Source organism: Amphimedon queenslandica, unplaced genomic scaffold (assembly GCF_000090795.2).
Source record: "Amphimedon queenslandica unplaced genomic scaffold, v1.1 AMPQUscaffold_13062, whole genome shotgun sequence".
NCBI lineage: Eukaryota > Metazoa > Porifera > Demospongiae > Haplosclerida > Niphatidae > Amphimedon > Amphimedon queenslandica.
Genome location: NW_003546702.1, coordinates 67405 through 79725, shown reverse-complemented (window position 1 = coordinate 79725; position 12321 = coordinate 67405). Strand labels below are relative to the sequence as shown.

General features: G+C 32.7%; 1 protein-coding gene, 2 long non-coding RNA genes and 1 pseudogene across 3 annotated transcripts; 1 reads left to right on the top strand and 3 right to left on the bottom strand.

Annotated features, from left to right (window-relative positions):
• Positions 1-2025, bottom strand: LOC109585436 (uncharacterized). Its single transcript, XR_002186491.1, has 5 exons — positions 1772-2025; positions 428-508; positions 293-368; positions 117-173; positions 1-57 (listed from the first exon to the last, which is right to left on the bottom strand). It is a non-coding gene; the product is annotated as an uncharacterized LOC109585436 (long non-coding RNA).
• LOC109585437 (uncharacterized) lies at positions 2024-4200 on the top strand. The gene is made up of 4 exons (XR_002186492.1): positions 2024-2129; positions 2804-3682; positions 3903-4008; positions 4080-4200. It is a non-coding gene; the product is annotated as an uncharacterized LOC109585437 (long non-coding RNA).
• A 287-nt stretch (positions 4201-4487) lies between these two features.
• LOC105314204 (uncharacterized) lies at positions 4488-8511 on the bottom strand. The gene is made up of 12 exons (XM_020001517.1): positions 8481-8511; positions 8145-8432; positions 7816-8094; positions 7452-7520; positions 7332-7400; positions 6614-7281; positions 6480-6561; positions 6358-6417; positions 6152-6241; positions 5833-5958; positions 5389-5784; positions 4488-5098 (listed from the first exon to the last, which is right to left on the bottom strand). The coding sequence occupies exons 1-12, from the start codon at positions 8509-8511 to the stop codon at positions 4488-4490; spliced, it is 2769 nt and encodes a 922-aa protein (XP_019857076.1).
• A 314-nt stretch (positions 8512-8825) lies between these two features.
• Positions 8826-12321, bottom strand: part of LOC109585433 (chromodomain-helicase-DNA-binding protein 1-like) — a 7420-nt pseudogene continuing 3924 nt past the window's right edge.

Genomic DNA, 12321 nt, shown 5'->3' with positions numbered 1-12321 from the left:
GTAATAAGTTAATGTCCATGGAACAAATTGTTTATTGATTATGAGTAGTTAATGGCACTAAAAGAGAGATAAAAGAGAGGGTAATTTTAAGTAATTTTGATGTTTAAACATTGTACTTGTTCAAATTGGACATGCTTTGAATATTCTTAGCATTTTGTCTTAATTCCATTCTCCTGTACAATAAATGATACATCAATTATTACTGACCAAAGGACACTCACTATCTCTCATTTACTGTACATGTGTACATGCACTGAATAAAACATGCACTGTATTGTGAATTGTGTCTTACCATCATGTTGTTAGGATAGTTCTGCTCCCACATCTTTTGCCGGAAATGGAATCTTGATTCTTGACACGCAATGCGTCTGTAATCCAAAAATGTACTATAATAATAAATAACATAAAAAACATGACATTGACGTACATGTGTTAACACAAGCTTATAGTATCAGTAAGGAACTGTATTATGCACAAGAAGACAAAGAACGTAAGAGATAGGAGAATCCTATATAGGAAGAAAAAAGAAAGAGCAAAAGTTAGATGTACATGTACATATACTAGGAGGAGAGAAGGCAAAAGAGAGGAAGAAATGTCAATACGAGACAAATTAAGATATACAAGAATAGGGGTCAAGGAACACAACAATGAGAATAGAGAAATGCAGTACCAATAAGGATGGGCAATATATCAGTATTTAGTAACTATCATGATAATATTGTAGCTAACAGAATATAATCCTTTCTTACTATACATGTGAGTGGTACATGTAATCAAATATCGTAACCCTTAGCACAAGTGTGATGTAAAAGGTACCACTACTAATCCAGACTAAGTTACATGTACTGTGTTGGATTTTCTAGGCTAGGAACCATTACAAAGGATCATTGTTATTGTAACAGCTTTGATGAACACAATTATTAGTAATTATTGTGATATCAAAATGAGATATTGTGCTGGTAAAGCAACATTCAATATTTCCACCCTTAAGTACTTATTAACAACACACGTACATGTCAAGATTGCGTATTTTTCAGTATACTATTACAAGATGCATAAACAGCTATAAGGATTATTATAATACCACATTGCAAATTTGCAAGTTAGCTTAGACTGCATGATTGATGGCTGCTTGTAAATCTTATGCACACAGACACAAACCATATGGTGCACAGACACAACACCCTGGGGCAATAGTAATGATTACAGGGTACTAAGTAAAGTAGCATAATAGTAAAAGCAAGAGTTTTTGTGAACATCAGGAAGTAATTGTATAATGTAATTCTCATAATACAAAACAGACTACTATTACATGTACAGCAATATGCTATAAGTGACAACAACAAGTGTAGCTGGAAACAACTAATCAACTCAGAGGCTTTTCATCCTGTGCCCAATGACCGATGCTTTTCTAAAAAACTTCATGCCGGCAAAAAAATCCAATGCACAGACACCTTAAAACCACTTAAATTACAACATTATTTTTTATTAATAACAATGGCTTATTGTAATAGTAACAGTAAAATGCTTTACTGCAATAATAATAATAATAATAATAATTATTATTATTATTATTATTATTTCAACTGTAAAAACATAATATGCATGGACAAGGACTAAGGAACAATATCAAATGAACAGTTAATGACTGGCTGCAACTTGTACAGCAACCATAAGTACTAATAGCTCGACTAATAGTAATGGATTATATATATTCAGTAATTGACTACTGAATAATGATTATATACATGTAAGCCTACTAGATACTAACCAGTACTCCATCCACTTCGTGATTTGAAAAACCATGATCCACTGAGCTGCCTTTCTTGATGTTTCAGGCTTTCAGCCTCCTGAGCGAGCTCCTGAGTGAGCCTCCATAGCTCCTTGACATCCCTCCCCCTTATTCATTAATCATTAATTAAGCTAAACTACTTATTATTCATAGTGTCTATCCCTAAGGATAGTTTCCAGGAACAGTTACACCTAACTCCGGACAACTGTCCAGGAACAATGCGCTAACCGGGTGAATAGAATTGCAGACAATGGGTGGGGCTGGATGAAAGGATCTAAATTTTAATTATAGACACTGGTAAAGACCCTTCAGGCTCTTCTCTCTCAGGAATTGATTGGTAAGTAGTCTAACTAACAAGAATCATAAGTAAGTATTCTATAAAACGGGTGTAACAAGTAAAGTACAGGGATTGTGCTGAAGAGATGGGTAATGACAATGACATGCATGTGCCTTGATAGTTATGTATCAAAAAATGGAGAAAAATATAATAAAAATTGGGGGTTGTTTCAGAGCCACTTTTCTGGGAAAAAAACATGAGCTTTAGTACAGGGTATTTTTCAGAAATCAGCCAATTGCAAGAAATGGAGTTCGAATCACCTCAAACTTTTTACAAAGCATAAGGACATCAGTATGTATCAGAAAATGTAATAAATATTTGGGGGTAATTTTGGAGCCATTTTTTTCTGAAAAAAATCATGGGCTATTGTACTTTGCATACCATATAGTGGGAAATTTTGGAGGGGATTAGCTTTGGCGGATTTGGCGTTTTGATAGCCATTCGCCAAAATAAAAGTCCACCATTTTGAGCCATTAAATGCATGCTCAATGACACATGGCCACAATTTTGCAAAATTTAAATTCTCCAATCACCAAAATTTAGAAATTTGTCAAATTTTAGCCCCTTCAAAATTTCCCGCTATACAGTATTTCTTAATAGCCATAACTCAAAAATACAAAATGTAAATGTAATATAAAAGATTCCCCTCTCTCTCTCTCTCAATGTATCATTAGCAAGAACAAGACTCATGCATCAAGGAATTAGATATCTACACACTACCAACTACTTCCCAACCATCCACACAATCATTAATTACTGTTCTGGCAATATACTAAAAATGGAAGATTTGCCTACTTGGGATCAGACCCTGACAGTCCAAGTTGTAGTCTCATACAGTAAAACAATAACATGGCAAAAAGGACAAAGAAGGTTAAAATACAGTGGACTTTATGGTGCCTCACTACATAAAATTGTAAAAATGGTTTTGTTTGTGCTGCTGCTGTAGAAGCTGCTCCTCCTCCAACTGCCTTTTAATGTCTCTAAGGAGCTTTATCATTTCCATGTTGAGAGCCATGTGTTCTTCCCATTGCAGATTATTTTTATGTCTATCAGTGAAGTAAGCTATGCACTAGATTAATTTTGAATAAGTTCAGTCTTTACTTACCATCACAACACATACGAATGTTTCAGTAATTAAGATGAAAATGCCAACATTAACAAAAGCAATGTACTTACTTGACTCCAGGCCTGAATCTATTGCTGAATGGCTAAAAGCAAAAAAATTAATGTAGTGATAGTAAGGTTCATAAACTTATACATGTACATGTACTAATTTTTAGACACAATTTTGAGCAAACATACCACTAATTAGGTGTAAATGTGCATGTAGATCTATACACATCATTGAAATGACATACAATGTGCTGTGTACATTACTATTATCAATATTGTCCTCCAAAAGGTTATTACATTAGGAAGGTTGTATCTATTAGCTTGGGATTGCTCTCGGCTTATCTCAGTATTCCTGTTGTACAGAATCTTCTCTCCAGTAGACAACAGATGAATACTAGCTTACCATTGATGATTATCAACACATACGGAGCTTTTGGCAGGTAAACTATTATGATCACCATATAGCAGGAAATTTTGTGGCCCAAAATTTTTATGGATTTATCGTTAATAAAATCTGTGAAAATTGATTAAATACAGTTTAAGATGGCTGAAAAGTAGAATATATTACGAATCAACTCAAACTTGCTACACAGCATAAGGACATCAATATGTATCAGAAAATTTAAAAAATCCTTTCTCTCCCTTCTCCTCTCCTCTCAGATTCCAGCTGAACAATGTCAGACTTATGCATCAGAAGTTAATGCCATATTTGCAGAGATTAGTGCCCTCACTGCTAGGAATGTTGAGGAAATGTTCATTGAAATAAGTGAGTAGCTACTAATGGTGTACTGTAGTATGTACTATTGTAACAATCTCTATCTCTCTCTTGTCTCATAGCTCTAAGTTACCACCAGATTGTTTAACTAGTTTACCAGCTGGTGCCTCTCTCTTAAGACAAACTGATACACCACGTGCTAAGGGAGGATGCTGTGGAGGAGGGGGAGGGGACAAAGGACCATCATAATAATAGTTCTGTTAATTATTATTATTATTATTATTATTATTATTATTATTATTATTATTATTTTAATAACAACTGATGTACTGCTTGCCCAATAAGTTTGTTGTACTATTCTCTTCTATTTTATTTTTTCTTTGATAATTTATTATTTTGTATTTTTTTGTACGTGTTTATCATAAATCACTTGTTGATTATTTTGTGTTTAAATTAATTTTATTAAATAATTGTTGAATCAGCATCATCAATAAAAAAGCAAAATATAATAATAATTTTTTATTAATTAATTAATCAAAAAATATTAATCTATCTTTTATAAGATTATAGTCATGGTATTTTGTGCATGTGTCTTTGTGTTTCAGATCTAGAAAGAGCTTTATATTTTTATTAATTGTTAATGATCGAAGAATTAGTAATATTCCATCAGATGATATTGAAGTACATCCTATTTGTAATCCAGTTAATGTTGAATTGTTGATAATTAGTTCAGAAAGAGACTGAGCACTAACTGAAGTAATACGAGGATTATCAAAGAAGTATAATGTTAAAAGAGTGTTATTGTGTATTTGTAGTACGTTTGTAATATCAGCAACTGCTTTGTCATCAATGGAACAGTTAGTAAGCACTAAATTTAATAATGATTTATTATTAGCCAGTAAGTTACATAAGGATGAGATGGAGTCCTGTGTTAGTTGAGTGTCTTGTATTTTTAAGTATTTCACCTTTTCATTTTGTAATAAAACTGGCAACAGATCCCACACAACGTCAGGAGATGATTTGTTGATGATAATGTTCCTATGTTTGTATGTTAATAGAGAAACTACTTCTTGACATTGTATTAAAGATGGAGAGGTCAGTTGAACACCATCATCATACCACCTAATTGCTTTAGGTTTTCCTGAATACATAAAGAAATTATAATTGATTATACTGTATCATCAAGTGCAATTCTCTACTATGATATTTTTAATGACTAAGGCAAGCAACACTTCTGTATGGATTTTATGGTGTACAAAAAATTTTATTTTCCCAAAATTTGATAGACAAAAATACAAAATTTTGTTTTCCAGAGCACCTTAATTTTGATTGATATCTAAAATATAGTAGTGAAACTGCAGATCATGAACAATATCTAATAACCTCAATTAAATACTCTATAGATTATTAGTACATATAAATATATCTTACCATGTTCTTTTTTCCTAAGTTGATCTAGCAGAACTGAATCTTGTTTAATTAATGACCAAAAGGCACTAGCTTTCTCAATGTTCCTGCTTCTTTTAATTTCCTTGATTTTAAGTATATCAACATTTTCTGTCATCGCATAATGAAACAGTTCAAGTGATTCCAATGTCGACAGTTCACTCTCTTTATCTTTTTCAATATGATTAATATGAACAAGTCCCTCTTGATCAGTATCTAACGATCTTACTAGCCACCATCCATTAGTACGCTCTTTCTTGATCTCAAGTTTCTCTCCTTTCTTAAATGAAAGCTCAATGCTTTCTCTTGCCTCCCAGTCTCCAATAGCTACATAAACTGGTCTTTTTGATGGATCTATTGTTTGTGCTGACTGATCTTTTCCTAAAATACCACTGAGTAGTAATTATGTTAATATAATGTAATACATACTAAGAGCTATTGAAGTTTCTTTTAGTTGTTGTGTATTCATTAATGATATCTTTTCCTGTAACTGTTCTATCTCCTTTTCTTTTTCAATTAATGTTTTTTCTACTCCAATTAACTTTTCTTCTATTCCTAGTCATTAATAATTATATTACAAATTTGTCCCTAATTTTAAAAACGCTTAAAAATTTATTGCATGTAAGAAAGACCAGTATTAGTATTGAGTATAAGCAATCATCCTCCTACTATAACAAATTAATGTACAAGTGATAATGATACTCTAAACACAGCTGTAATACAGTATTAAGCATGTTTGTACATATACCTGTTTTGCTTTGAAGAGATGATCGTAAATGATCTATTTCCATTTGCATTGCTTTTGTCATCTTTTTTTTACTGTCTTCCTTCTCAGACTCTAAATAATAAAAATGAACCAATTGAATTATAAGCAACAACAAGTTAGCCACATGATGTATTTCTTAAAAATTCATGCTCACGACAATATTTATCACAACATAAATGTCATTATACCTGATAATTGTATAGATGACTTATTGCTTTCATCAACTTCTCTACCTTCATATGAGATACCTTTAAATTATCAATAATTATAATTAATAATAATTAATATATACTTAATGTGTCTATTGTACCCTTCAATTTAGCATTCTCCTCAAGTAAATCATCTCTTTCACTCTCTACCATCTCCAGTTTCTTCATTAGACTCTTCACCTCCTATCAAATATTAAAGTATACTATTAATTTATATACACATACATTCACTAACCTCATCAATTGCATGTTCATCATACACAGTATAATAACCAATAGTTAAGCTAATCAATCCCATCTCCTTTAGCATATCAACGTTATTTCTAGCTGTCACTAGTAAACTCTCCATCAGATAATGAGGAGCATAACAAGTAACAATGATGGAGTTCCCTTCCTTGATCACTACCACCTCCACTTGATTATCCTTGAACGTTTTCCATAGGAGGGCTCTGATACTGGAGAGAGAATGCTCACTTGGATTCCATTTCAGAACAAACTTGATTGTCTCACAAGTGAGGAGAGAAGAGGATAATCTCTTAAGCTGACGATCACAAAACATTGTTAATTTGTTCTCACAGAATTCATCCAAGTGTGTCTGATAAGCTAATATCATGTCTCCAGCATCTTGTATTGAGTATTTGTTCACTATAGTCTCCAATAGAGCAACGTTAGTGATAGAACACTCATCCTCAATCACTTCCATTACATCATCAAAGCTATTGGCATCTTTCAATCGAGGTTTTAAGTTTCGGCGACACCTTCCAAGGTAGGTTTTAAGGTGATCCACAGATGGTATGGACACTTTAATGAGAGGAACAATATCATCAATAAGTGTACCAAGCATATCACCCATTCTATCAAACTCAGCTTCATAGCCAGGATGAACTATGACCTCTACTACACCTATAATATAGTGTAATGACATTGAATTGGGTATAATTAGTGTTACTAACCTTGTGGAGTAGCATCAGTATTGGTAGTTACTTGAGTCTCACTACTACTATCTTGTAATTGTCCAGATTCTGTATTTATTATATAATAGTCAATGTATATATGTTATATCATGTCATTACTTGAAGATGTTGAAGTACTTGCTTGTTGACGAGATGGCATCACTATTGCTGTTGAAGGAAATGACTTTCCTATTGTATTAGAATATGTGACCATAATTGACAAAAGGTACCTTATGGCGGGTAGTGAAATTTGTCTTTCTAGCCTAAGAAATCCAACTTTCTGAGCCCCATTTATCATAAAATTACTCCACAGGATGCAAAAAGTTACCATGAAACTTTTAGAAACAATGATTGTCTAACAAAGCACTCACAGGTTGATATTTTCCATTATAACAATCAATTTTAAAATCCACCGTAAGGGCCCTTTTGTCAATTATGGTCACATATAAATAAGTTAAGTGTATTTATAAAACTATTCATTTACCATATTCCATTATTATATCACTAGCTAAAGACACTGCTTCCTTTGATTTCATTAGAATGCTTGTCAGAGTACATAACTTGCTATGATCTTCAGCTACAGCACTTAATATTAGTAACATTGGATCTCCTACCAATGAACAACCACAACTCTTCACTTCTGTTAATGTATCCTTAGATATCAATCCCTCTGTATGTAAGAGATCAACTGATTCCTCAGTAAGAACAACTTGAGTTACTCTACCAATATAACACTGTAATATTTCACTAACAGGATCTGCCACTAAATAAAATAATGAACAAAGTATAACAATAATAAATTTAAAGTATTACTTGTTTTGCGAATATCAGTAGAAACAGATGCTGCATTCATTCCACGGAGTGCATTAGCCAGTGTCTTCCAGATAATAGGACCAACAGTGATGATATTATCATCAGCTTTAGTCAACCACTTGGTTAAACACTCCATCAGGCAGCGTGAAGGATTCCCTCTATGAGCTGACTCAATAGCTTCCAGTGTAGGATGAAGCAGACCAAGATTCAATCCAAATTCAAACCATCTTGCTTCAGGAAACTTGTAATGCCTCAAGACTTGTAAAACAAAGTTTAGCTTACTAATATCTGTACACAAAATATGTATATCAGCGTATTATTAATAATTTGACTCACCTAATGAGAAATGTGATGGTTTTGAAGCCATTAATTGAAATATGAAAAGCAAAACTGAGAAGACAATGTAGGTTTACCTTATAGGGCTATATGTAAGCTTATTAAACCCTATGAACCATTTAGTTTGTAATTAACTTATTGACGTAAAGAAAATTGAAAACATGTTTACAATAACTACATTTGTACTAATCATAACTGCCATTAACAGTAACTGACATGAGACATGCACCATAAATAATAAATTTATATGCATGAACAGCATACATACATTTAGATTATGTGTGCAAGCAGCCATGCACTATACCAGTACACTGACATAATCAATCCATGCAAGCAACAACTACATTCAAATTAATATTATTTTAGTCACACAACTTAAAGATACTGATTTATATTAAATAATGTATTTCTCAGTTTGTAAAAAATGTCCTTCATGTAAACTGTCTTCCAACCATTTCAATGAGACTACTGTGGCCTTGTGTCTATTCCATGGTAACTTGTTTCCCTCCAAGCCAGGAACAATAATGTGTGTTGTTTTATTAGTGGGGGCCTCCTCTACATCACCATTATAAGTATGGATAAGTTAAGGATTATACATTATTATTAATTTAACATTCAAATCTATACATGTAGAATTAGGATATGCTATTATATAATGGGATAGAGAGAGTTTGGTACTCTCATCAATTCCATAGAAACAGACACTGATATCAGTAAATATATCTGGTAATGGATCCATTACTAAAGGATTACAATAATGATGAATTAATGAAGGAGTCTTTTACCTTTAGTATGAAGTTCAGGGCTGACACTTGGTATAGTTTTGTGTTGTCTATAACGTGGAAAATAATAACTGTTGAATGTTAAGGAGATGATTATCAGTCATAGAAATTAATGTGAGGGGCTTCCCTACATGTACATGTACACTATCGTTTATAGTAAGTGGTTTGTTCATTTCTGAGATACATGAATGTTGGTATTCCTTTGCTTGAGAGATGTTTTCTGATTAGTCTCTCAGTACCATACCAATTGAAATGAGGAGTGTAGAGTGACCTATCCTTGGTAAATGAACTGATGCTATAGAAAGAGAAAGAAAAGAAAGAAAAAGAGACAGATGGGACAGGGGAAAAGAGAGAAATAGAGAAAGTGAGAAGGAAATAGAAAGATCATACAATTACTAGGTGTTACCATTTAGTCTTAATGCTAGGCTACTGATTCTTTGTAAGCCAATACTGAGAGAAGGTAACTTAATCCCTGAGAGACTACCACTAGAATCCCTTGACCGGGCAACAATTAGTGCCAACTAAAATTGATGAAGACATAAATCAACAATACATGTAGTACATGAACAATAAAAACTGTATAATGAGTGAATGACTACACACTATATGTACATGTACATGTATACATACCATATCTCTGCCTTGATCTCTACTCATGATATCATCAACTGGTATTACATGCACATCACTCAAGGACAAATCTACAATTATTACATCAGTTTTATAGTGTAACTGACCATCATTACACAGTACCTCTCATTTTACTTGCTTTCTTATAGTAGGTCTCTGGTTGCATTGAGCGTGTTGATATAGCCGAGAATAAACCACTACGCCCCCACCGTCCAGAATCATCTACATGTACATGCACACAAAAAGCATAATGTACAGAATAATTTTAATATAAATATTGAGATAAATTCAGTTGATTATTTAGAGACTATTCAACACTATACCAGTGCATTACACCTTATACATGTACTACCATGAAGAGTGTCTACTAGTCATACCAATAATAATTATGATGATATTCCTTACCTACACAATAATAGCATCATTAGTTGATGTGTTTTGTGGTTGTGTCACGTCACCAATGAGATACTGTATTTCTCTCTCCTCTCTCTCTTCTTCCTTCTCTTCCTCTTCTTTTATCTTTAATGATGAGCAGTTGTGTTCTTTCCACCATTCCTGCTTCTTTCTTTCCTTCTCTTCTTTCTGTCTTTTCTTTTCTTCCTCCATTAGTTTTTGTCTCTTAATCTTAGCTTCTTCTCTCTATAAGGAGTATGAGGATTTACTGCTGGTAAATTTACTAGTTGTAAATTCTTACAAATTCTTACAAATTACCTTTAAAAATGCAATAAAAAATAAATTTACACACTTTAGTTTACTTCTGACTGATTTGTGAAAATTAACATTTAAAAATTATCCATTGAAATGTACATGTACATGTACATGTAGTCCTGAATTTCCAAAAAGGGTAAATAATCAATTTTGTGGCATAAATATTGTAACCTTAATACACAGTTTAGCCCATGGTTTTTCTCCAAATTGGCTTTTTTAAAAATATCAGTTTCACTGAAATATTCTGCTTACTATAGACCATAATTCTACTACAGACTATAATTCCTAGCTAAGGAAATACCATACAAGATGATTTATTGGCAAGAGTAATGTTTGGCAAAATTGCCTGCGGAAAGTTAATGGTGAATTTTAATACAGTAATAATTATATTGGCAATTTTGTGCCATGTGCCAATGAGCATCCTCAGTTTGAAACAATTAAATGGCAGATTTTATATTGGCTATTTCTTCATAGAACTGTCAATTGCACTATTTGGTAATTCAAACCTTCTTTCTTCTCTCTTCCAGTTGTTCTTCAGTGAGTGGTTTCCTTTTTCTTTTTTGAGATAATATATCATCAGTTGCTCTGAGTTGACCTCCTCCAGAACCACCACTTCTTAAAACTCTATCATCAGTTGAAGGGCCAGTGGAACTCAGTACTAGTTGTTCTGTAAAACAATAATTAATAATGAAGGCTGACTTTGTCAATAAACTTAATCACAATAAAGGTGTCCATGTACACATGTTGTACAATCTACAATACATTGCATACAATGTATAGAATTTGGAGTAACTTTAAAAATTAACTAGAAAGAATGTAAAACATTGAGGGGGCTCCGCCTCCAGACCGCACCTCCCAGTCACGCCCAGACGTACGTTCAAGTTCTTGTAAGTAAGGGCTTCGCCCAATAAAAAATCTAATTTAAATTGGAATCACTTTTAACTTTTTATACAGCATTAGAACATGTATATATGTATCAGGGAAAAACACAGTTTTCTCAATTTCATTTTTGGCAAAATTTGGCCAATTACCCTGTACTACCGTATAGGAATTATATTTAACTGGTAATAAATTTCGCAAATTTAGTGTTTTCATTAAATTCACGAAATTAAATTCCACAAAAGAGGTGTGGCACACTAGTAAAAATGGCTGCAGAAGGTAAGATTCGTGAAAATTTATACCAACAAATGGCAAATCTGAATAAATTCGAAAATTTTATACCAACAAAATAAAACCCCTATACGGTATTATTATAAGTACAGGGACTTTGGCCTGATTATGGCACAACTTTTAAAAGTCATAAAAAATTCAAATTTGATTGGAATCAGCTCAAACTTTCTATACAACACACATTAATAAAATCAAGAGTGATAAAATAAATATTTAAACCATAAATTAAGTGCAAGGACCTTGTAAATTGCTAAAAAGAATTTATCTGTAAAAGCCAAAGGCAAGACAAAAATATCATGAAAGCCACACTAAAAATTTAACTTAATGCATAAAATTGAAACATTGGTGCTTAGGGTAAGTGAAAGGTGTGTTTTTGCTACTGTGAGTACTGTTCCTTCACACCCTGTGCATATACATGTACATACATATATACATTATACCTAACCTGATAATAATTCCTCAAATGTTTTTTGATCTTTCTCATCAACTTTAGAATAGTCTCTTCCCTCGTACATGTATATTGTCTCTGGTCCTCTTTCCTCCTCCTCTCC